The sequence below is a fragment of the Colobus angolensis genome, unplaced genomic scaffold (genome assembly GCF_000951035.1).
Source record: "Colobus angolensis palliatus isolate OR3802 unplaced genomic scaffold, Cang.pa_1.0 Scaffold315, whole genome shotgun sequence".
NCBI classification, from domain to species: Eukaryota; Metazoa; Chordata; class Mammalia; order Primates; family Cercopithecidae; genus Colobus; species Colobus angolensis.
The window spans coordinates 1,067,323-1,091,720 of record NW_012116433.1 but is presented as its reverse complement, the minus strand read 5'-3'; the positions used below and the strand labels follow the sequence as shown (position 1 = coordinate 1,091,720).

Genomic DNA, 24,398 nt, shown 5'->3' with positions numbered 1-24,398 from the left:
CAATCCCAAGGGGTGGGACATTGTGGAAACAACACTGGCTTTGGAGCCAGACAGACCTGGTTCGAAGCCTTCTTCTACCAACTTACTAGCTGTGTGATCTTGGGCATTCTATTTGATCACCTTCATTAATTTTGGGAATTAGCAGCTACATGTGTCAGCAATCTGGTCCAATGCTCAATAACAGCAGGTGTTATATTTGGTTTCCACGAAGGAGATAAGAATAAACAGAAAGGTTTTTAAATGCGAAGGTCCAGCCCCTGCACTTCCCATGGCTCCCAGCAGGGGTCAGGCCAATGCCAGGCTAAAAGACCCCGGCAGCCAACACCCTAGAATTGGCAGTTAAAGCCCTGTTCCCAAACTGGGGCTCTCTCTCCATGGCTATCCAGGAATTGCAGGGAAATTCACGGCAGCTCACCTCTCTACCCAGGTAGGAGCCTCCCTTTTCAAAGATCAGGGCCAGGTACTCTTCCTTGTTTCTCGCAAAGAATCCATCAATCTCCTCCAGCCTGCAAGAGACAACTCTGGCAGTCACTCTGCACAGCCAGCAGAAATAAGACAAAACCGCTGGCAACACCTGCTGGTGATGCAGTGCTGCTGGTACGGCCATCCCACCCTCCTCCGCTTCCACACAGGGCCCTACAAGGGAGACAACCAAACCTTTAGTCCCAAAGGATGTTGCCCTTGTTATCTGACCCTGGCTCTTCATCTGACCTAGCTTGGGGGCTTGGTTTTGTTTTTGCTTCCTGTCTCTTTTAAGAGTCAGGAGTGGGCTGGGTGTAGGGGCTCACACCCATAATCCCAACACTTTGGGAGGCTGAGGCGGGCGGATCACCTGAGGTCTAGAGTTCGAGACCAGTCTGGCCAACATGGTGAAAGCCCGTCTCTACTAAAAATACAAAAATTAGCTGGGTGTGGTGGCGGGCACCTGTAATCCCAGCTACTCGGGAGGCTGAGGCAGGAGAATCACTTGAACCCTGGGGGTGGAGGTTGCGGTGAGCTGAGATCGCGCCACTGCACTCCAGCCTGGGCTACAAGAGCAAAACTCCGTCTCAAAAAAAAAAAAAAAAAAAAGTCAGGAGTGGGTAGGAGGCTGTGTGGGGAGGGGGACTGGGAAGGGCTGCTTTGAGACCAGTTGTCTCCATGTGCTGGGCAGGCCCAGGCTAACTGGATGTGGTTTTTATTGGTCCCCTGAGAGCTGGGGGTATTAGAACCCAACAGTTGTAAGTCTAAACTGTGACAAGTCACGACCAAGTGGGAGATGTGCTCTTTCGTTCCTAAAGCAGGCATTAAAAAGGAATGAAAGAATCAGAAAGCTTTGGGTTCGGGAGACCTTAGGAGCCATCTATATATCTAACCCAATCTCCTTACTTTAAGATGAGGAAACTGAGGCCCAGTTTCCAAAACAAAACAAAACAAACGAAAACATGGCACTGACGCTGGAGCCCAGCCAGTGACAGTCCAAATGGATATGACAGACAGGTGATCACCTGAGTGCACCCCACTGGGGTGGAGGGAAGGAGGCACTGAGCCTTTAGGGCGGCATCAGGTAGCCAGCCTTTCAGACCGCTTCCCTAAGCTGGCAGAAGAACACGACCTACATGCAGGCCAGTACCCCTTTCCCCACTCCCACCCTCAGACCTCTGAAAGGGGCAGTTCACTTTTCATCACACATCTCTGCCTCCTTCCTAAAGTTCTTCAAAAGGATAGCTTTGGGCTGGGTGCGGTGGCTCACGCCTGTAATCCTAGTACTTTGGGAGGCCGAGGCAGGAGGATTGCCTGAGCTCAGGAGTTTGAGACCACCCTGGGCAACATGGTGAAACCCCATCTCTACTAAAAAAACAAAAAATTAGCCAGGCTTGGTGGCAGGCGCCTGTAGTCCCAGCTACTTGGGAGGCTGAGGCAGCAGAATCGCTTGAACCCAGGAGGTGGAGGTTGCAGCAAGCTGAGATCGTGCCGCTGCATTCCTGGCCTGGCCAACAGAGCGAGATTCTGTCTTCAAAAAAAAAAAAAGGATCACTTTGAGAGACCTTGGCAGGTTTGCTCGATCTGTTGCTTTTGAGATACCCCATTGAAAATGTGCCATGAGGGATGTACGTGTGTGTGGAAGGAGGGAGATGGAGATACAGTAATTGAGAAATGGAAGCAGCAACGGCCAGGACACAGGCTGACATGGGTGTTTTCTGGAGAGACAGGGTCTGGCTGCAGAACCCCAAACCACATAAAGACTATGCTGCATCCAGGGTCCCCTGGAGGCCCTCTGGAGGATGGAAAATTGGGAACAATGACAAAGGAGTCATTGTGAGTTGGATTCAACCCCAACTGACACTTGGAAACACAATCTCTCAGCAAGGCCATGTCTCTGAGAGCATCTGCACACAAAATTTTAAGAGAGCCTCTGTGCACCAACAGCGGCCTCGCGAGGCCTTCTTAGCACCTGGGGCCTCCACTGTGTTCAAGACTGGGCATGGATTTGTTCCTTCTTGGCAAGAGTCCTCTGAGGTGGGCATTATCCTATCTTGAGTTCTGATCCAGAAGTGGGGGGCCTAGTGTTTTTAATCTAGCTGCCTCCTTCTTTGGGAGAGTATGGGCAAGACCCCATGCACCTTACTGTCTTCATTTTCCTGGAAAAGAGGCAAGCTGGGAAGCTTGCCTGGTCGACAGATACAGAGCACCAGCCACTGCACCTGACGCTCTGCCGTACAGTCAGGGGCCACCCCCATGCTCCAGGCATAACCACCTTCTCTCCACCTCCCCTCCATTTCCCTTGAAATATTTGATCTCCTTTCTCCTCCTCATGCCATTCTGACTCTCAGTGGCCTTTCCGGGGATAGAGCATGTGAAAACCTGCTGTGTCCGCCAAACATTTTGAGGGCAGGAGGCAAGAAACAGCAGCAGGTACAACCTGGAGAAACCCCACCCATCTTTTCCTTCCCACCTGGTGGGATGGGTCCTTGCACCCATCAGTCAGCCCCAGGAAAACAGGGCTCTTCAGTGGGACCTGCGCGATAGGAAGCCCACCACCAGCCATCAGCTGCCACTTGGTTCTGGAGTAGCTCCAGCAGACTGGGGTGTGAGCCCCACAGGCAAAGGCAGCAAGGAGAATAAACTAGGGTCCCCGCCCTGCTTTTCCCACCGCCCTCTCACTCCCAGGCCTGGGATCCTGGCCCACGATGCACTAAACCTGCCCCAGCCCAAAGTACTTGGCAGGCTCCAGTGGCGGACAGGCTGGGGGCCACGTGTCATGATGGGACTCCAGGGCGTCAATGAGCCTCTTCCGCAGCGTCTGCACGTCAGCACCAGCCACTGTAAATGAACACAGGCGTGAGCGGGGTGTCAGGAGAGCAGAGCTGCTTCCACAGCACACTTGCCACCTTCACTCTCAGAAACAAAGGGCTGAGGGCACAGCCAGCTCTGACAGACAGACGAGACATCAGTCCTTCCCTGTGCTAGAAGAATGGGGCTTGAGGGGTCCCCCTGTGGCCCCAAGCAGTGCAAGGACACCCATCCCTCAGACAGGAAAGAATCTCTCAGAACTGGGAGCCATCAGGACATTCCTCATGGGCTCTGGTCTGCTCTCTGGGTACCAACCCCATTGTGAGAGGAGAGCTCTACTGGGAATAGGGTGCCCTTGCCCCGACCCTAGGGCCCTGGATACGTCCAACCTGAAGGGCTTCTTCAACCTGCCTTTCCCTAAGGCTGACTGAGAGGACAGTTTTAGGAAGACACAAGTTAGACTTCCTGTGGGGAGCACCTCACCCTCGACCCTGCCGACTGCCAGGGCTTTCTCCACCCCAATAGAAACCCAGGTGAAGAGGGAGGTTGGGGGAGCAAGATGCTAACAGGACAACCAGAGTCGGGCACCCACCTGGAAATACTGCTCCCGAGCCGTTCTTGGAAAAGGCCTTGAAGAACTGGAAGCAAACACACGGGTGGGCATCAGTGATAGATAGTGGCCAAGAGTGCAGCCACTTAGGCCTGCTCTGAAAATCTGCCTACTTATTCAATGCGGTAGTAGGACAAATCACTTAATGTTGTTGAGACTGTTTCTTTTTTTCTTTTTTTTTTTTTTGGTGACAGAGTCTTGCTCTGTCACTCAGGCTGGGACGCAGTGGCATGATCTTGGCTGACTGCAACTTCCGCCTCCCGGATTCAAGGGATTCTCCTGCCTCAGCTTCCTGAGTAGCTGGGACCACAGGTGTCCGCCACCATGCCTAATTTTTTTTTTTGTATTTTTAGTAGAGATGGGGTGTCACCATACTGGCAAGGCTGCTCTCAAACTCCTGACCTCAAGTGATCCACCCGCCTCAGCCTCCCAAAGTGTTGGGATTACAGGCATGAGCCACTGTGCCCGGCCGAGCTTGTTTCTTCATCTGTAAAATGGTGAGTCGGGGGGAGGTTGCTCTAGGAGCTGGCCACTGGCTCCCTCCCGTTACCCTCCCATCCACCCCTCAGAAGCATCCAGGAATCCTGTGGGCAGCAGCTCATACACTTTCCTCCACTAGGGACATTTCTGGCCAAACGTGGTGACATGCACCTGTATCCCAGCTACTCAGGAGGCTGAGGCAGCACAGTACCTAGCATGTAATTATTGACAAATACTTATCGTATGGATGAGTGATGAAGTACCATTGCTGTTTTCCTTTGCAGACCCATCTGAAAATATGAAGTGCAGGCACTTCCTACATCCCTTGGGAAATGTCAGCTTGCTTCTATGTCAACGTGCCCTTGCTCCTTACTTGGGAAAAGGGGCTTAGAGGCTGGTGTGTCTGTCCACTGAGAAGTCCCAGCCCGGCACAGCAGACACAATCAAGGAAGGGATCTCCAGAACAGGTCCTCTGGAAGGGAGAGCCTGAGTCGCTGGAAAACATGCCTTGCTACAGACTAGCTGATTTAACTCATCACTTTGTCCTCTTTTCCCACGTACGTGACACCCCAAGTCTAGTCTGTCACCTCCTTGGGGCACGAGGACAGAGAGAACAGAGCCAGACTCCTGGCAATTGGGGCGTCTGCCCAGGCGGCAACACAGCTGCCAAGGCTTTTGCCTGCGCTCTTCCAATTCAGGAGGGAACACAGTTGAGTTGTCCTGGAAGCCGGCCACTGAACTGCCTAGGAGAGAGCCTGCAGGCTGGGAAGAGGCTTCTTCCTGTGGGATCCTAGCCTCAGGGCCACTTTTCACTGCCTTGGGCTTCTGCCTCCAACAGCCAAACACTGGTTTCCTTCTCCCTCCTTGGGATAGAGCTGTTTGGCCTTATCCCAAGCTGGTGGCTGAGAACAGGCCCTGGGCTCTGGCAGACCTGGTTCAAGGACTGGTTCTGCTTTGCTCTTGCTGTGTGACTTTAGGCAATGCATCAACTGCTCCGAACCTTCGTGTTCTCATCTTTGAAATGAGGATGACATCATCTACCTTGAAGACTCATGAGGATTCCATGACCACACACCTAAAGTGCTTAGCACAGTACCTGGTGCATACCACAAGGAACCGGTAAATGTTAACTGCATCATCATCACCCACCACCAGCATCCCCTTCCCTCCTTCATACCTTTTAAACACTAGGAACCATGATCAGCTAGGACTTGTTTGTTACAGCCATTTGTAGGCAGAAAATCTGGAAGCCACCTGCTACCCTCTCCCACATGGGGAACAAAGGCTGCAGAGAAGCCACCTGTCTCTCCCCATCTGCAACCTTCTGCTCCCTGTGACCTCCCCTGGGCACTTACTCCTGCTCACTGCTTTGCTCTCTCTTTTCAAAACATTAATACAAACTTTTATCATGGATGAAAACCATCCACTTATACATACCACACATATTTAAATAGTGTTCTTTACAGTTATTTAATTTTATTTGCCTAATACAATTTGTTATTCTAATCCTTAAGAAAATGATCATAACTTTCCTTGATTATGAGATCAATATTGATAATGTAAGTTACAGTATTTATGGACTGATACTTTTTCATAAACAAAATTGAAGATACATCTATTTGAGGTTTGGTTTGCCGACAAATAATAAACCAGGTCAGGTGCAGTGGCTCACACCTGTCATCCCAGCACTCTGGGAGACCTAGGAGGGAGGATCACTTGAACCCTGGAGTTCAAGACCACCCTAGGCAACACAGTGAGGCCCCATCTCTACAAAAAGTTAAAAATTAAAAATAAGCCGGGCGCGGTGGCCCAAGCCTGTAATCCCAGCACTTTGGGAGGCCGAGACGGGCGGATCACGAGGTCAGGAGATCAAGACCATCCTGGCTAACACAGTGAAACCCTGTCTCTACTAAAAAATACAAAAAAAAAAAAAATCTAGCCGGGCGAGGTGGCGGGCGCCTGTAGTCCCAGCTACTCGGGAGGCTGAGGCAGGAGAATGGCGTAAACCCGGGAGGCGGAGCTTGCAGTGAGCTGAGATCCAGCCACTGCACTCCAGCCTGGGCGACAGAGCGAGACTCCATCTCAAAAAAAATAAATTAATTAATTAAAAATAAATAAAATAAAATAAAAAAGAAACCCGAGGGAGATGTGCTGCAGTTATTCATAGTGATGGTGCTCTTGTTTATTTACAGACAGGTTACACTTTGACTGGTTTCTACACACATGAGAACAACACTGACATCATGAAGCCTTGAACTGGGTGGCTTTCCCACAGCTATAGCTGTTATTTTCACCTCTGAAAAGTAATACGGTCATTTTTTGTCATCAACCATCAGGTCACCCACATCTGAGCAGGTGCCCACATTAAAAGGGGCTTGCATTACTTCCACCAAAAGGCAGCCTCTCCAGGCTGGGTGTAGGGGCTCACACCTGTAATCCCAGCACTTTGGGAGGCTGAGGTGGGTGGATCACTCGAGGTCAGGAGTTTGAGACCAGCCTGGCCAACATGATAAAACTCTGTCTCTACTAAAAATACAAAAATTAGCCAAATGTGGTGACGTGCATCTGTATCCCAGCTACTCAGGAGGCTGAGGCAGGAGAATTGCTTGAACCCGGGAGGTGGAGGTTACAGTGAGCCGAGATCACGCCACTGCACTCCAGCCTGGGTGACACAGAGAGACTCTGTCTCAAAAAATAAAAAAATTTTAAAAAGGCAACCTCTCAAGATCCCAGCAACCACATGCAGCTTGGAGTCTGACCAGGAAGCTCGGTCAGCCAGAGTAGCCCAGGGGGGTGCAGGGACCCCAAGAGCCTCTCCCCAGGATGCAGGCTGAAGGGAAGGCCGTGCTGCACCTCAGCTGTTCCCTCTGTCCTCGGAAGCTTCGCACCCACCTCCCAGGCCAATGTCTCCTCCAAGCTCTGGCTCCCACGCCTCACACTCTTCAGGAACTTCTTCCTAGCCATCTCACATCATTCCTCTTTTCTACCACAGACTCCCCTAGGCCTACAAATAGATTTGAATCCTTCTAGTGTAAACCTTAAAAAAGGAAAGGACGGGAAGGGAAGGAGGATGGGGATGAAGAGAGGCCCTCCTTCCTTCTCCAGCAACCGCATTTCCTTCCCGTGTCCCCATGCTGCCAACGTTCCGGGAACAGTGTCTGCCCTTGTTCCTTGGACTGCTCCCTTGCCATCCCCATGACCCTCAGCTGAAGCCGTTCTAAGGAAGCTCTGTGGTGACCTTCTCTTCAGCCACTGCAGGGATCTCTCCCCGCCCTCCTGGCCTCTCTGTGGTACAGTGTTACTATTGCCTGCTTTGTCCTCCCATGGCGAGCATTAGTCACCTTTCGTGCCACATTTTGTGGTTGCTCTCCTTCATCGCCTTCATGTTGCCACCCTTCCCTGGTTGGCTTGACACTGACCAGCCCTACTTGGCCACCCTTGCCCTGGTCCTAGCTTCACTTTCGAGTGCTCTCCTGTGCCCACTGCCCACCCCCATCTCCTACCCCAGCTCTCCTACAGCCACACGTCAGGTCCTGACACTCTTCTGTTTAAAAAGCTGTTGAGGCCGGGCGCGGTGGCTCAAGCCTGTAATCCCAGCACTTTGGGAGGCCGAGACGGGCGGATCACGAGGTCAGGAGATCGAGACCATCCTGGCTAACACGGTGAAACCCCGTCTCTACTAAAAACACAAAAAACTAGCCGGGCGAGGTGGCGGGCGCCTGTAGTCCCAGCTACTCGGGAGGCTGAGGCAGGAGAATGGCGTGAACCCAGGAGGCGGAGCTTGCAGTGAGCTGAGATCTGGCCACTGCACTCCAGCCTGGGCGACAGAGCGAGACTCCGTCTCAAAAAAAAAAAAAAAAAAAAAAAAGCTGTTGAAAGCAGTGTCACAAAGAAGTTGCTCAATCTTGTTTCTAAATGAATGAGTGGACAAAGGGATCAATGAACAAACCTATCATTTCTCCCTTGCCAAAGCCAATGACTTTGTTTGTCCAAATGATTTGCCAGCTAAACCCTCTGCATCTCAGTGCTCCCCTGTCCTAGACTCCTGGTTCTTCCTGGTGGCCTCCACCCAGGTGTCAGGATGCATCCCCTTCCCCACCATCCCCAAGACTGAGTCACCCCTCTCCCAACCTGCTTTGCCACCTGTGTCTACCTCACCCAGCGACCGGTCCTCCTCCCTGCCACCCACACCATCCCCCTCTTCAAAAACCTGTCATCCAGTTAGCTGACAAGTTCTGTGGATTTGACCTCCGTGTTACCTCTTCAAAAGCCCTCTCCTCCACCTGCCTTGTCTAGACCAGGCCTGACAGATGATGATGTACTTTTGGGTCACCACATCAGTCTCCACCTTTAATGCTCTCAGAAGTTTTAGTATGCTCAGTCTTTTCATTCTCCAGCCATCTTCCTCACTGCTACTAAGGTTAGTTTTCTAACACACAGTTCTGGTCTGAACATTTTGCTCCTCCTCAAATCTCTTCCATGACTCCCCACTGTCAATGAATAATGTCCAAACTCACTGCATTCAAGGCCGTCCAGACTCCAAACCCAAACCAACCTCACACTGCCCTCCATTCCCACCACTCCAGCTGCAATGAACTTCAACCTGAATCCACTACCCCACCCATGCACCCACCTTTGACCAGGAGGCAGGATGACATTTTATTTATCTCTGCAAGCTCCACAGTGTCTGCCATCTCTCAACAGACATCTGTTCAGCTGAACAGAGAATCTCTGCCCTTTGATCACCCTGGAAGCTCAAGTGGAAATCAAGTCAGGGCACATTTTTGTCCTCTGATTAAAATGTATCCTTATTAAGTCAACCATGGAGGTGTGTGCCCTGCCCAAGGGAAACCACCACGGCTCCCTGGAAGCAGACAATTAAGACTTCGGGAGTGTGTTTCTTTTCTCAGCAGCAGTCATCACCCATCCCTTTTCTTTCATCACTTTACACAGGAGCTTCTGGAAGACCTCCAGCCACTCCCTAATGGCAGAAAACCAGGCAACACCTGGCTGGTCTTCACGAAACTACGGAGTGACTGCTTTCTTGGGGTCAAAAGAGCTCAAGAGAAAGCACACTTCCCAGGGGTGACACCGATGGCATTCAATTCCAGCTTTTATAATATGTTTTAAGGAAAATGGTCTAGCCTCCAGATATTTATGGTAAGCCCATGAGGATCCACCTTAACCACTTCCAACACTGTGGATGATCCTTGGAGAAGACCCCAAAACAGCAGCTGACTGCGGAGAAAGGGGCCCACCTCCTTTTTCCAGAGAGAGACAGGAGACATCCTGGAGTCCCGCCTTCCTCCCTGACATCTCACCTTCTAGCAAAAGCCACAAAAGGTAACAGCCCAGATTCTGTACCCTCACAGGGCGTCCCCGCTCCCAAACCTGCATTCAAGGACCTGCCATTTCTGGGCTCCCTCCTCCCCCAGCTCTGCCTCATCCCTCAACATGAGCCTCTGCCCAGCTGGACAAGTCTCCTCAACACGCCACCTCACCCTGCCCACACAGGGCCTTGGCTCTCACCTTCTTGCCTGTGAGGCCCACCCACACTCCTCCTCTCTCCCAGCCAAACCCCATCTGTCCTTCAATACCAAGTTGAAGTCCCCTCCTACACGAACTCCTTTCTGACGAGTGAAAGAGCTCCGTGAGCCCAGCAAACTCCTGTGGCATTCCCTGGGTACCTGTTGCTGGCTGCCCCTCACTGGCCATGGGCTCTGGGGATCTCACGCTCCTGGCCTCGCCTGCAGTGGTGAGTGTGGTGCTGGGCACCCAGCAAGCATGTCCGCAGTGGCTGCTGACAGACAGATGCACTGCCACACAGTCCAGCAGCGGCCACCCAGCAGCTACCAGCAGCCCCATGGGTGGCCCAGGAGGGAGACGGGACAACAGGAAGGAAGCAAACTAACTTTTACTGAAGTCCAAATCACACCAGCGTGGTGTGGTGGCACTTTCATACGGAAGACCTCACTTCACACTTGGCAACGGTCCTCTTAGGTAGCTGTTATCATCCCATGTTTACAGACAAGGAAACTGGGGTCCACGGCTGGGGCGCTGATAAGTGACTTTCCAAGCCACATACAGTAAGCAGTGAGGCCAGGATTTGAAACATCACTGATCTCCTCAGAGCCCTGAAGAGGGAAGACCCGCCCTTCCCCACCCCTATGCTGCTGTGCTGTGTACCCCTTGTTCCGGCCAGGCCTTCGGCCATAAGAAGTCCCATTTTATTCCCACTGAAGGGCACTCCTGAGGCCCACGGAGAAGCCCCTTGACCCGGAAGTTCCAGCCTCTAGGTCACCAAGCTCCAGTCAGAACCTGCAGCCAACCAGCCCCTCCCTCTCCCACACCTTTGTTTCCTTCCAGCTGGACTCTGGCTCCAGCCTGATGGGGACCTGACACAGCCGGCCTGCCCTTCAGGCCCAGGTGTTCACTAAACAGGCTGAGCTGGTAGAAGCTCACTGTTTGCTCATGGTGACAAGGGGCTGGAGGCAGAAGGACAGTCACACATGCCACTGTGGGAGGCCAGACTCGTGTGTGTGGGCCTGTTCCCATCATACCAAAAGCAATCTCTCCTCCCCCTGCTTCACACAGGCCCTCGCCTTTCAGCTCTTCATGGGCAGAGTGCAAGGACAGGCTCCAGCCCCCAGGGGGCAGCAGGCAGGGCAACAGGGCTATGTCTCTGCCCACCAGCGGTGCCCAGGTCAGTTCTGCTACCTAAGGATCTGGCCACGATGCCCAAGGGCACCCAGGCTCTTCATGGCCCCAAATCTCTGGAGATTGGAATCTGTTTGAGTAGTGTTTTCCAAACACTACAAACAACCTTGTAATGAGCTGTCAAATCAATGTATTTAATCACAGCTGTATTAAAAAAAACAGAACAGAAAATATCACAGTTTAACTGCACTTAGTAAGAATTAATCTGAAACTTGTGTTTTAGTGATAATAGATACATACCAACTTTAGGATCACAATGTAAAAATGTGTACTGCTTACGGCTGGTCACAGTAAGAAACTATTTGAGAGCTGCTGCACCGGACCTCAGAGCAGGGACCTGCCAGCTCAAGCCACTTGGCCTATGGACTGGGCACTGGGTCTCCCCCGGCCAAAACTGAGCTGCAGGTTCCTCAGGAGAGGCAGGAAAGGCTGTGCCGGGGGAGGCCACCGTGTTGGTCTGTGGACAGATGACTACCAGACTGGCCCTGCCAGGTGCTGCCCGTCTGGAGACAGGGGAGGGCTGAGGAGCCCAGCGAGGGCCCTCCCAGAGTCCCTCCCACAGCCAGCCAGGCAGTTCAGGAGATGGTGACTCTCACCTGAGGCATCCAGGCTGCGTGCGCTGCGTGACATGGGGTGTCGCTGAGGAGCCTCTGACCTGCTGGGCCTGGGCCACCTCCTTCATCCCTGCTGTGCCCAGCCTCTCCCAGGCAGAGTCAGAAAGCCCAGGTATCAGGCCCTACAGAACTCCAATAGGTCATCCTGCCCTGGCTGCTGTACCAGTGTCAACCCCTCCCCTGGGGGATGGGCAGTGGCTGTACCCCTGTGCTCCATGCTCACTGGGAGAAAAATATCAGCCTGTGAATGATGGTTCCTGCTGCCACACTAATTTGCCCACAGCTTCCCACTCAGGGCTGCTCACCTGGTTCAGCCAAAGGAACAGAGTGCCCTGTTTGAATATTTTCAATGACACACCTTAGGGCCAAGGATAGCGCCATGTCCCTGCCAGGAAGGCCTTTTATTTCAAAGGGATGATTGACATGCAGTCTCTCTGCTGCCACTTTTCAATGGCGTGGCAGTAGCTGTTGGTTCACCACACTGTCCGGAGATTAACCTGGTCTCAGCTAAACCTGGGGCCTGGGGGGCCCTGACCCTATGTGGTAACAGTTTAGGAAGGGACTTCTATTAGGTGTGGAAACCCTGAGTCCAGGGGGCGTTGCACTGGGCTTGAGGAACAGAAAGGTCACATGGAGTTAGAGTTGGACGTTCCTGGTGGAACCACAGCCTTACTTCCCGGATGGATGCTGCTGGGGTAATTAAGCTGTGTTCTAGCTCACAGTTCTGTCTGAAACTTGGCCGCCCCCACCCCCAGCTCAGAGGTATCTTGTTCCAGGGACAATGCTTGGCATTTCAGCTTTCAAAGGCATTTCCTAATTATCCTTAATGGCTACAGAGGAAACTGCTTTTCTAGACGCCATTCTGGTGGAAGGGTACATATTATTTATAGCTGGTGATACAGAGACAGAGATTTGAATTTGGCTTCTCTAATCTGGAAGAAAACTAATTGGATTGGAGCCAGGCCTGAGCCCAGGGGAGGGCCCTCACCATAATTGCAGCAGCCTTGCTGCCCTGGACTATCCAAGGCCTCCTATTTGAGAGCCTTGGAAGCTGTTCAGACGTTAATTAAGCTGTTGATGCCCTGCGGTGGGCATGCTGGCAGGTAAGGCATCATCAGAGATCTCGTGCCACTTTCCACCAGAGCTGGGGTGACAGAGCCCTCATGCCTTGGGTGTGATAATTCCCGTGCCGGGCATCCCTGCTGCCTGAGGCACTGACATACTGACAGTGGGGTGAAGCTATCCTGACAGGTCCCTTCTCAGCTACCTGTGGTTCAAGGCATTTGCCTGAGGAGGCTGAGGCTTGCCAGAGTGTCTGGGGTCCCTTTGTGGGGGACCACTAGGCTCCTAGAGTCTGACCCTGCCGACAGATGGGTCAGAGCCTGAATCCTGGTTTTACAGAGTTAGATCAGACCTCTAAGGCTTGGCGGTCAGGAGGGAGAGCAATCGAAGAGGACCTTGGGAGCTGGGAGCTCTCACCAGCCCAAGTGATGATCACCTCCCAGCTCAAATCAGAGAAGCTGAAATCTGCCCATCCAGACACATCCCACATGGCCCCTTTCCCTTATAAAGGGAAACAAAGCAGGCCCAGCCTGCCTTCCCCTCCTGTCAGTCACACACCCTCACAGTTGGGAAGCCAGGGATGTTGAAGTCTCTGCAGACTGCGCTGTTGGTCTCCTCAGCACAGTCCAGGGCAGCAAGATTCAGGGCCGGCCTCCAGGCTGAAAAGACAAAAAACCCAAGGGTAAATAAGAGGGGCTGGCACCCCCTCTGCCTACCCATCTCCCCCAGTGCAATGCCTCACCCCTGCCAACCCCACAGCACCTGATCCCAAAGCTCTTATGACAAAGGTCACACCTTCCTTGGGAAAGGACCTCTGAGATATTCCGGCTGGTCTGCATTACACTAGCATCTCACAAAAGGGAACCTGTGTTTTGGATGATTAGCGTAAGTAACACTGCCTCACAATGGTATCTGTTTCCCCACTACTACTATGTGAGGCCAGGGATAGGGGATGAGAGATGTTGAAGGAGTCTGTCCTGCTCCTCGCCACCCCCTACCCAGGCTCCCACTCCCTGGGAAAAGCCTGGTATTGCTCTGTCCCTGGGGCCCTAAATGGGATCAGCTCCAGAAGGGTGGAGAACATGCCTTAGGGGATTTGGAATTCCCCAGGGGACCCTTGGGGAAGATTCCTGGGGCCAGAGGTACTGGTAGTGGACAGAGCTGGAGTGACTGGGGTAAAGGGTATCAGGAACTGGGTCCCCAGCCAGAAATGAGAGCATCTGGAATCCAGGAACTGCGGGGAAAGAAGTCTTGAGGCCAGAGTCTGGCAAATTAACCTTGCCCCTGCATCAGGCCCCAGGTCACAAGGCTGCTGGCCGCTGAAACATTGGCAGAGAGAATAATGGCACCATTCTGGGCCACAGCCCAGGATCTGAGAAGAAACAAGCTCATATACCAGGCAGCTCTCCTGAGCTCAGATTCCAGGTCAGATGCCCCGTGAGCATCCACCAAAGTTCCACCCACATGGAGGCTGCTCCAGCTGGAAGCCAAGGTGTGCACAGAGGAAGTCATACAAGCCGTGAGAGGGCAGTGACAGGGGCCAAATCATGCAGCACAGAACTCTCAAGTTTGGACCCAGCCAGGAGAGGCCGGCCCTGCAGACCAAGGCATGGGCTCAACAGGAAAGGTGGAAACAGAGCTGAACCTAGACCGTCGGTCCAGTGGGCAGGGAACTTCCTGAGCAAGGTGGAGGAGGAGAGGATGGGCAAAGACTATGCTGCCTGGAGAGGAGCGTTTTTGGGAGGCATGGGAGCCAGAATAGAAGGGAGCAAGAAGGGGCCAGACTGGGAGTGTTTGCCTGGGCGGCTCAGGATGACCTCCATGGCAGCTGGACCCACCTGCGTCTCTGAGGCAGATGAGAGGAGAAGGAGGCCTGCCTGGTGGCAAACACAACTCCCATTTGAAACTCATGCCCCAGCGGCAGGGAATGGAATTTACACAGGCAGCCCACCTAGCACCCATTACGTACAGAACACTAATATCTGAAAAACATTCCTGATGGTCACAGTTTTAGCAGGACCTCTGACCCTACCTGATATGGCAGGTATGGTCAGGGCCTGCTGCATGCCAGGCCCAGGATGCAATCCCTCTGCCCCTACCATGGGATTGCTGATCCCAACCTGCCTCCACATCCTGTCCACTCTCCCTCTGAAATCTCTTCCCCCACTCAAACCTCCATCTCCTCATGCCTGTCCTAGGTTGGCATGAACCCATGATCTGGTTTTTTACTGACCTTACCTCCAACCTACCCTCTGTGTCCCATGAGCTAGTACAGGTTCTCATGGCAGGGCCTCTAGAGAAACATCAACACATTATTTCTCTCCTGGTGAGGTTCTAATGTGCTCCACCCCTCACTGGCCTCTCTAGTCATCAAATGATCTTTTCTTTCTGTGGATCTGAGTATGTCAATCTCTATTCAACAGTCTCTGGGGGCTCTAACTAACTTTAGAAGAAAACCTACAACCAGAAGGCGGTTCTTCATTTGGCCGCTGTCCACATATCCAGCCTCCTCTTACAGTTATTTTACATTAAATTAAGTCACAGATATTCATAAAATAACATTTCCAAGTAAATTAAAATACTGAAACATTAATTGCTGAACATAAGTTTAAAGTATATATGCTTTGGCATCTTGTTTTTGTATGGCATAGAGAATACAATTGGGTCTGTGATAAGCACGAAAAGCTGAGGAAACATGTTTCTAGAAATTATGAAATGGTGAATGTTAATGGAAGACAGTTCACAATGCTTGCTAGTTTTCACTAGAAATTAAGATTATTACTAAGGAGTAAAAACTAATTAATATAAGCAACTAAAACTAGAAATAATAAGAGACACAATTCTGTATGCAAGGGAAGTATGGCATGGTTTACAAAGGAAGTCATAAAATATAAGGATGTATCTTGATTAAGGGGAAAAGAGTCATTTTGTTCTAGAGTGACTGGTTATTTCACAATGAGAAAGAGGAAGAGTACAGGACAAACTAACCGATACAAGGAAGTTGTGAAGAGAAAAGAACTTCAAGTGTGGTCAAATGGGCTAACTTATAGTTTTTGTGTGTTTTTTTAATGAGCCTTAATATCAAAAGTACACTGATGAAAAATCAGAACTTGGTCCTCTCTGTTAAAACAAGGTTTTCTTGAAGTAGTGATCTGTTCTTAAAAGGAAATAGTGAAAGGTTTTTCTGTACCTTGTAGGTAATTATCCTAAGAAAGAAGGATCCTTTGTTTTATCAAGATGATTCCCCGTGCTTCATGTTGTCTTTATTAGGTCTTTGATTACTTAAGAAAATGGAGTCCTCTCTATAAAAGAGCTAAGATTTTTTTCTGCAACAGTGTAACATTCTGTATCTTCCTTTTGAAGTCTTTTAATTATCATTCTGTTTAGATGAATGACTGTGACTTAACAGTGACCTGTGATCCAATTTGATCAAGTGATTTTTTTTGTTTTGCTTTTTTGTTTTTGTTTTGAGATAAAGTCTCACTATGTCATCCAGGCTGGAGTGCAGTGGTGCGATCGTGGCTCACTTGTCCTCCACCCCCTGGGCTCAAGTAATTCTCCATCTCAGCTGCTTAAGCAGCTGGGACCACAGGTGCACACCACCACATCTGGCTAATTTTAATAAAATTTTCTATAGAAATGGGGTCTCCCTATTTTGCTCAGACTGGTCTCGAACCCATAGGCTCAAGGTATCCTCCTGCCTCGGCCTCCCAAAGTGTTGGGATTACCATCATGAGCCACCATGCCCAGCCTGATTAAGTGTTTTAATTTTAAACCTTTGACATTTTGTACAAACTTCCCAAAATCAAATTCTAAATTAAGGCTTTCTGAACTTGAAGTAACTTTGGAACACTCCAGAGGGCCCTGGAACATCTCAAAGATTCTGCAAAGGAGAGATATTACACTAGTTAGGCTTATTTGATGTATTAATTACATGGGAAGCATTGTCAAACAAGAAATGATGTTTAATCTTCTTTGAGTTATATTTATTAATGTATATATATATAATTGTTACTAATGTGTATCCCCAAAATTATATGATATTCCTAGAAATATGATGTATTATCAGCCTTAATTTCGGTTATTAGGTTAAAATGTTGTATGCACAGCAATAACCAAATTTTCTTGTCAATTGTGTCATTATGAACTCTCATCAGATCTTTACCACAAACATTTTAAGTCTTATTGTCTACAGTTAATTGCTTTATTCTGTTTTTCTGAAAGCTTTTTTCTAAGCAACTATAATCCTAAAGTGCTTCATCTTCGAGGAGATCCACGGAAAAGTCTCTGATAAGTACCATTTCTGGTAACTTCGAGATAATATGATTGGACTGGCAAAGAATTTCCAGAACTCAAATGAAAAAACTGATGGGTCTGCAAAACTGATAACCAAGATCAAGCAGAACAAGAATTAATTACATGAGACTAAATGAACCAATGAAGAATTATGGGTTGTTATGGTTTTTAAATTTGAAACGTTGTTGGTTCTTTCTAATGTTTTGTTGTCCTTATTTAAGAAAATTTATTTTCTTTTAAGCTATCTATAGTTTTCAGCAAGTTGGTAAGTATACTCTTGTGAACAAAAATGGAAACATTTTGTCCCTGTAAGACATCTCTGGAATTCAGAAACTATTTGTGAATATTCTTATTTTTATGGCAATACTGTTATTTGCATAAGTTCAATAAGCATCTGCTTTCTTTATAACAGGATACAATTGAAAACACTGGTGATGTTACTGAGGTTTTGAGTGTGATGCCATACTTGAGAATATACGTACGATGAATCTACAGGTACTGCAGGTGAAATCTAAAGTTGGGCTTGGTTTGGCTTCCCAGCCTTCAGAGGTTGTTAAAAGTCCAATCTGAGATTTCCTATCGATAAGTTCCAGAAAAAGCAAACTTAAGAAGAGCCTATGTGATCAATCACTATTCTTAGCTGGGCGCGGTGGCTCAAGCCTGTAATCCTAGCACTTTGGGAGGCCGAGATGGGCGGATCACGAGGTCAGGAGATCAAGACCATCCTGGCTAACACGGTGAAACCCCGTCTCTACTAAAAAAAAATACAAAAAAACTAGCCGGGCGAGGTGGCGGGCGCCTGTAGTTCCAGCCTCGGGAGGCTGAGGCAGGAGAATGGTGTGAACCCGGGAGGCGGAGCTTGCAGTGAGCTGAGATCTGGCCACTGCACTCCAGCCTGGGCCACAGAGCGAGCCTCCGTCTCAAAAAAAAAAAAAATTCACTATTCTTGCCACACTTATGTAAATAATCAGGCCAAGTTTGATGAGACTAAACATATTCTGCGAGCAAATTAGTCTTACCCTGACTATTCTATTCTATTCTATTTTGGATGGAGTCTTGCTCTGTCACCCAGGCTGGAGTGCAGTGGCGCGATCTCGGCTCACTGTGACCTCTGCCCCTCGTTTACCCTGATTATCTTTGGTAGAAATGGGGGTGACTACAGAGAGAAAAAATATGTTCCTGAAGAAAAACTATAGTACACCTGTTATTAGATTGTAGCCTTGTTGATCATTTTCAAGTTTTTACCATCTACCTATAAGATGGATTGGATCCTGAATTCTTTCAGTTTCTTCCAATAACTAGCTACAATTCTCCAACTAAGAACAAGAACTGTACTGTGCCTAAAGCCCTATAAGCAGAAGCTGAACAACTTCAAGGGACAAGTCTCATGCCTGATATGTAAGCCACACAAAGAGTTCACCAAAATGCCCAATGCCATAACCAGAGACAATCAAACTGCAAACCAGGACAAGAAGTTGACAATTTCATGCTTTCCCAAAACATCTGAACAAGAGATTCACTGGAATAAGTCTTCCACTTTATCCTTGATTATGTCTACCTTTTTTCGTCTGGCAGGATAATGCTGTAGTCAGAATTTCACAGTCAGTGGCTTCTGGGGGTAACTTCATGAAATATTGGATTTGTCACGCTCAACCCAGATCTTTACATGACCAAAGGGATCCTTTAGTCCACCCAGGGGGTAACTTCCGCAACATCCCTAACACAACTATTGTTCAAACTGTACTAGTGGTCCCTTTTATAGAGTCAGACTTTTAGACCCATGTGTTCTTACTCCCTGCTTTAATTTAACCCAGTCATGGGATGCTAGATAACAGAAATGCTACCTACCAGCTGAACAGGGAATCGGTGCAATTGCTGACACTTTTTGTTGCACATGGATAGATACATAGGGTATTGAGACTCAGTCGCAAAAAATTAACAAATAGTACTTGGTTAAAAAGGGTAAATTCCTCATCTGGCTCACTCTTTCATCTCTTCGATTTTAGCTGGTTTGGTTCATGGGTCCATGGCTAAGCAGCATCTTGTAAACTCTCAGTATTATCCTGGGGAGAGTCATTATAGTTTCCCTGTTACACTGTATCCTCTCAAAAAGTCTTAACCGTCTTTATGCAGCCATCTGCTGAATGCTAAATGGTCTCTCTCCAGTGTGAATGATCAAAACTCCAAGTAACATGTGATAATGAGGATATCTTAACCTATAAATGATGTGTTAAGACTGAAAACCCAAAATGATGATTACTGAGAGTAGTGCTGATGCCCTGTTTTAGTAACACTATCACCTAGGTGAGAACCTGCCCAAAAGGGGAGAATTGTTAAATATTTCTAGGAGGCCGTCGGTTGGGACTGAGCTCCTGCACAAGGCCCAAGAGACCAAACCATGATGGCGTCCCTCAAGCTGAAGTCCCACGCCACCAAGCCAAAACTAAGCTGTTGATCTGACCTTCCAAGAAATCAGGAGAGAGTGAGATAACAGTCAAATCTCCAAACAAGCCAGTTTCAGCCAACATAAGGAAATCTCCTCTGCTTTAACCTTTAAAAGGGACTGAAATAACCCATCTGATTTTTTATCTGTTTCTGCTTTCTTCAGCCTTTTTCTGTCTATAAAGCCAAACTCCTCTGCTCAGCTCATCAGAATACTCATTTTGTAAGAGAGAATGTGCTGTTGCCTGATTCTAGAATCACAATAAAAGCCAGTTAAGATTTTTGAATGTGGTGTAATTTTGTCTTTTGACAAGTAACAGGAGATGGAATAGAGAAGGTCCTTATCTGAGTGCTTCATTGTTAAAGCAAAGCTGCATTTAAGCTTTACTGTCAAAGCAATGCAGAGTTGAGTGATAGAGACTTCCTGAAGTGTCAGGTGACTTAAATGCCTAACACCAAAATGATCACTAGTATCAGTTCAGCTCTACCAGTGGGGAGAAAACCTTTTCTCGGTGCAATTATTGCTCTGAACAGAGTAATTTTTGTACCAACAACAGAATAAATGGACTAATGGAAAGGGGAAGGGTGGCAAGGCAAGAGACGCTGGACAGCTGTCAATTTTGGAGTGATGGGTGGGAGGATGCCCTGTGGTGAGGGTGTTGTGGGGATTCTGCTGAGCCCCTACCGGGGGCTTGGTCTGGAGTCAAGGGCAGCGTCCCCTGCCCCACTCACAAGTTCAGGGAAGGCACTGGGTGGAGCAGGAAACCTTGCTTGGAGTTTAACTGGTTGCAGCACCGTGAGCTCCACATGGACCTCTGCTTCCTCCTGGATCAGTGAGGGCCAGGATGAATGATCTCTAATGCCCCTTCCAGCTCTGACAACCGTTCAGGTGCTGGATGGCAAACAACTCTTAACAAGAAACATGCAGTCTCCGAGTGTTAAGTGGGTCTGGGCTTCCATGAAGGCAGAGGCACAGATGTATCCAAACCACAAAGAGCCAGCGAGACCTGGTGGTCTAGTGACCAGAAGCTACCAACCCTCAGCTCTGGACTCTACACCGAAGTCTTCAGGAGTTCTCCTGACACAGAGTTGGTTTATGCCCTGTCCAGCTAGTCAGTACTATGCGGTCACCAACTCATGCCTTCCTTCCTCCTTGCTGACAGTTTCTGGGCAGTGACATCACTGGATGGACAAAATGCCTTCCCTACCCCTCACACCTGGCTGACACCCCCAGTCTGAGTCAAGATGATCCACGGCACCAGCAGAAGGTTCTACACTCACACTGACATTTGGAATCCTGTGAGGCTCAGGCCACTGGCCACCATGAATGTGCAGTGGGCTCCTACTCTGTACCAGGCTCTGGTGCTGGGAATCACAGGTACACATAGCAGATGTGGCCTGTGCCCTGGAAGAGAAGGGGGGCAAAACCAACACTGCTCACTGTCACTCAAACACACGCCTTATGAACCTCACCTTCATAGCTCGGCACACACCGTTTTTCCACCTGGAGTATCCTTCCTTCTCCACCCACCTCTCTACCTGCCCAGGCTCCAGAGAGCCAAAAAGAGCTGGAGTCAACGGCCTCCTCCAGCATCTGTGTAAACCTGGCAAGTTACTTATCTGTTTAAAAAAAAAGAGGAAGACAATATCCATAGCTCAGATATTTTCCGGGGTAAGGATTGTCATAATAATGGCCTGTGAAGGCCCTTAGCAAACTGCTGGCATAAGGCAAGCGTGTAATAAATAACTACTGGCATGAAGGCCGTTGGTGATTAGATTAGCCCTCTGTGACTTTCCTCCCCTGGGTTCCTACAAGAAATGGCTGAACCACTCCTTTGACCTTTTTCAAACACAGCTTTGTAACAATTGCCAATTTTCCTTCTGTGAGTAGTTCATTTCCCCAACTGCAATGCAAACAATGCTTATCACTCAACAAATATTTGCTGATTGATTAGCCAGTGAACAGCAATGAAGGCCTAAATTGGATACTACCAATTTCCCAAACATATAGTGGGAGCTGCTCTGTAATAGAAAGGGGGTGAACTAGGTTCTCAGAAACACATGCTCTGCCCCAGGGCAGCAGCTGCCCTAGAGAATCTACTGCCCTAGTCACTGAAGAAATGAACCCTATTCAGTCAGATTAAATGCCTGAAGCCAGCCAAGTATTGCTGCAAAATTCTTCTCTCTCCCTGTGACCTTCACTCTGTCTCTGTTCCTGCCTCAAGATACAGGTGTCCTCAGCAGAGAGCATGGGCCATATTCACACAGCCCAGGGTGGGATGAGAGCAGCCCTCTGCGGGCCCACAACCAATCTTTCTCAAGAAACCTCAGGACAGAGATGAAGAGAGACCAATCCCAGCTTCTCAGCAGGGCCTCACCAGGGAATACCCCTTTGGGTTAGAGTGGAGGATATTCTTCATTGCAGGCTGACAGCAGATTCTGCCAGTGCCCTCCCAACACCATCTGGCTGAAGGGCTGACACACCAATGGCTCACAGGAGACCTCCAGCTTCCACTGAAATCTCCCACCTCCCATTTACCCTGGATCAGCCCCACAGACTTTGACCCTTCCATTTCCTTTTCAGAGGTTAAATTCTGATTTCGCTTTCTTATTTTAAAGAAAGGCTCCATGCACTGGGGAACACCGTTTGGAAGTGTTAACCCTCATCCAGGAGCAGACTGGGTCAGTATCTAGATATGCAACTCATAGGAAAACTAAAACTCTGCATTGCAAGGGGCTAAACGTGTGAGTCAGCTGGAAGCTAATCTTTCCCCCCAGCACTCTCAAGAAGGAAGACATGTAAGACTAAGTCCATCTGCAGCCACTGAACACCTCTTGTAGCCTCAAAGTGGAAAGTGATCAGGGAATTTTTATGATGTTCATGCCCACAATGTCCCCTGAGATTTACCTTCTCTTAGGTGTCCCAGTTCCATGATTCGTGTTCTTTCTTCCTCCTCCCCTGACCACATGTGTTGACACCACTCCTCCCCTGACCAAATGTGTTGAAATGGTGTGAAGCACTGCTCAGAAAGGCTGGTTCAGCTAATGGGACCAGTGAGGTATGTGGGCAAGTGTAAACTGGAGGTCAAAACAGCTTATAAGTTTCATTTAAAAATAATTTTTCAGGACCATATGGCTAAAAGATGTACGCATGGTTCCATCTACCCACTTCAGAAACCAATCTGCAAGCTGTTCAGGAAAGAAGGAGGGTGAGTCTGAAAACTAACATCTACAAAGGCACTATTCTACCACAAAGAGTTGAGTTTATCAAGAAATACCGACAGCAGAGAAGGGGAACAATGGTTCCAGTTCCGCTTTCTCTAGAAAGAGGCCTATTTCCAAAGATGCCCACAGTTCTCATTCAGTGACCATTTCAGGGCAGGAGCCCATGCTAGCAACCTAGCACCAGAATCAGGAAGTAGCTCCATTCAGAGGCAGCAAGTCAAGAATAAATCACTATCACTGCACCACTCCTGCCCGCCAAATGCCCACTACCTGGGTTAGGTGGATGTGTGACACCACAGGAATCTTTAAATTGTGGAAAGGAAACTATGAGACAATATATGCCCAGTACTTAGTAAGGTGCCTGAAATGATAGGTGCTCCGTAAATATTAATTACTATTATTACCATATTTCCTCGACTCTAAGTCTTAAGTGTTTCAAAATTTTAGCATTTCTGTAATAGAGTTCCCCTTAAAATCTCTATACATGTGGTTTTTTCCTATCCTTCTACCCCTTGGGCTGTCACAAAATGAACAGTGTGTCTCACAGTTGGTGTCTTGGAATCCAGGAAATACAGTTTTGATGCCCCAACCAGTGATTGGGAACACGGAGCAAGAGCCAAACATGCACCAAAGGCCTCTGGGTGCATGGGGTTAAAACATTAGCGTCGGAGCGGGGGAAGAGAGAGAAGGATGTGGCCCGGAAGCTAAGGAACTGGAGGCGGCAGGTCAGGAGAGGCCCAGAACAGAGATACCCCCATCAAAGACAAAAATGAGAAAGGAAGTCTATGTACCACCTGGGTCAACCAGTCGAGGGAGTGGAGAAAGATGGTGGGGAGGCAAAATGAATGCCCGTTCCCTTTTCTCCCCAGCACTGACCCACAGCAGCTAAGGAACCTGGCAGCAAAGCGACATGGGTCCCTGGACGAGAGGAAGAGGACTGCTACAAGGCTGGACCAGGAAGCCGTAAGGTGTCAGCGGACCATGCGGAGGAAGGAACAAAGGAGACCCTTCTCTGGGGAAGAGTCAGTAACCTGGCGGGGGACGAACCGGGCAAGCAGGGCAGGTCTGGGGGACCAGGCCGCGGAGACGGGAGAGAAGCTCGGGATGAGGGCCAAGAGGAAAAGGCAAGGGAGCGGGAGCCAAAAATGGAGATGAGAAACATGAAGGTGGGGGTCGCGGGATGCGCGGAGAGGAAGAGGTGGGCGGAGGTGACTGGAAGAGGGACGTGGTCCTGGAGTAAGGGGCTGCCCGCAGGGCAGGTGGAGGGGTCGGGGCGGCGGGGCACGGGGGAGCGGGCCGCCGCCGCTTCTCACCTTTGACGTCTTCGGCCAGCGCCTTCCACGTCGGGGCGAAGGCGATGCAGTGGCCGCACCAGGAGGCGAAGAACTCCACGGCCCAAGCGCCGCGAGAGCCCAGCACCGCGCCGCGCACCGTGTCCGCCTGCAGCAGCGTCAGCGGGTCGGAAGGCGAGTAGAGCGCCGAGCGCGGGGCTGCGCCAGCGCCAGGAACCGCGAGCAGCAACAGTAGCAGCAGCAGCAGGGACGGCAGCGGCTCGGAGCCGCGACCGCACCTCCCCATCCTCTGCGCTGCGCTCACCACCACACGCAAGTACCGGATGAGTCGGGTCCCGGCGCCGCGGCACCGCCTGCCTCCGCCCGCAAGGAGGAGCCACGTGGCCC

At 49.7% G+C, this 24,398-nt stretch overlaps 1 protein-coding gene across 2 annotated transcripts in view; it reads right to left on the bottom strand.

The window, feature by feature from the left end:
- The window catches only part of QSOX1 (quiescin Q6 sulfhydryl oxidase 1), a 43,446-nt gene extending 19,054 nt beyond the window's left edge, over positions 1-24,392 (bottom strand). For both annotated transcript variants that reach the window (XM_011951139.1, XM_011951140.1), the window contains exons 1-5: positions 24,033-24,392; positions 13,315-13,415; positions 3,866-3,911; positions 3,201-3,303; positions 416-506 (exon numbers count right to left, since the gene is read on the bottom strand). In XM_011951139.1, coding sequence (XP_011806529.1) covers positions 416-506; positions 3,201-3,303; positions 3,866-3,911; positions 13,315-13,415; positions 24,033-24,297 — 606 coding nt within the window. In that variant the 5' untranslated portion in view covers positions 24,298-24,392. The remainder of the gene's footprint in view (positions 1-415; positions 507-3,200; positions 3,304-3,865; positions 3,912-13,314; positions 13,416-24,032) is intronic.
- Positions 24,393-24,398: the final 6 nt, after the last annotated feature.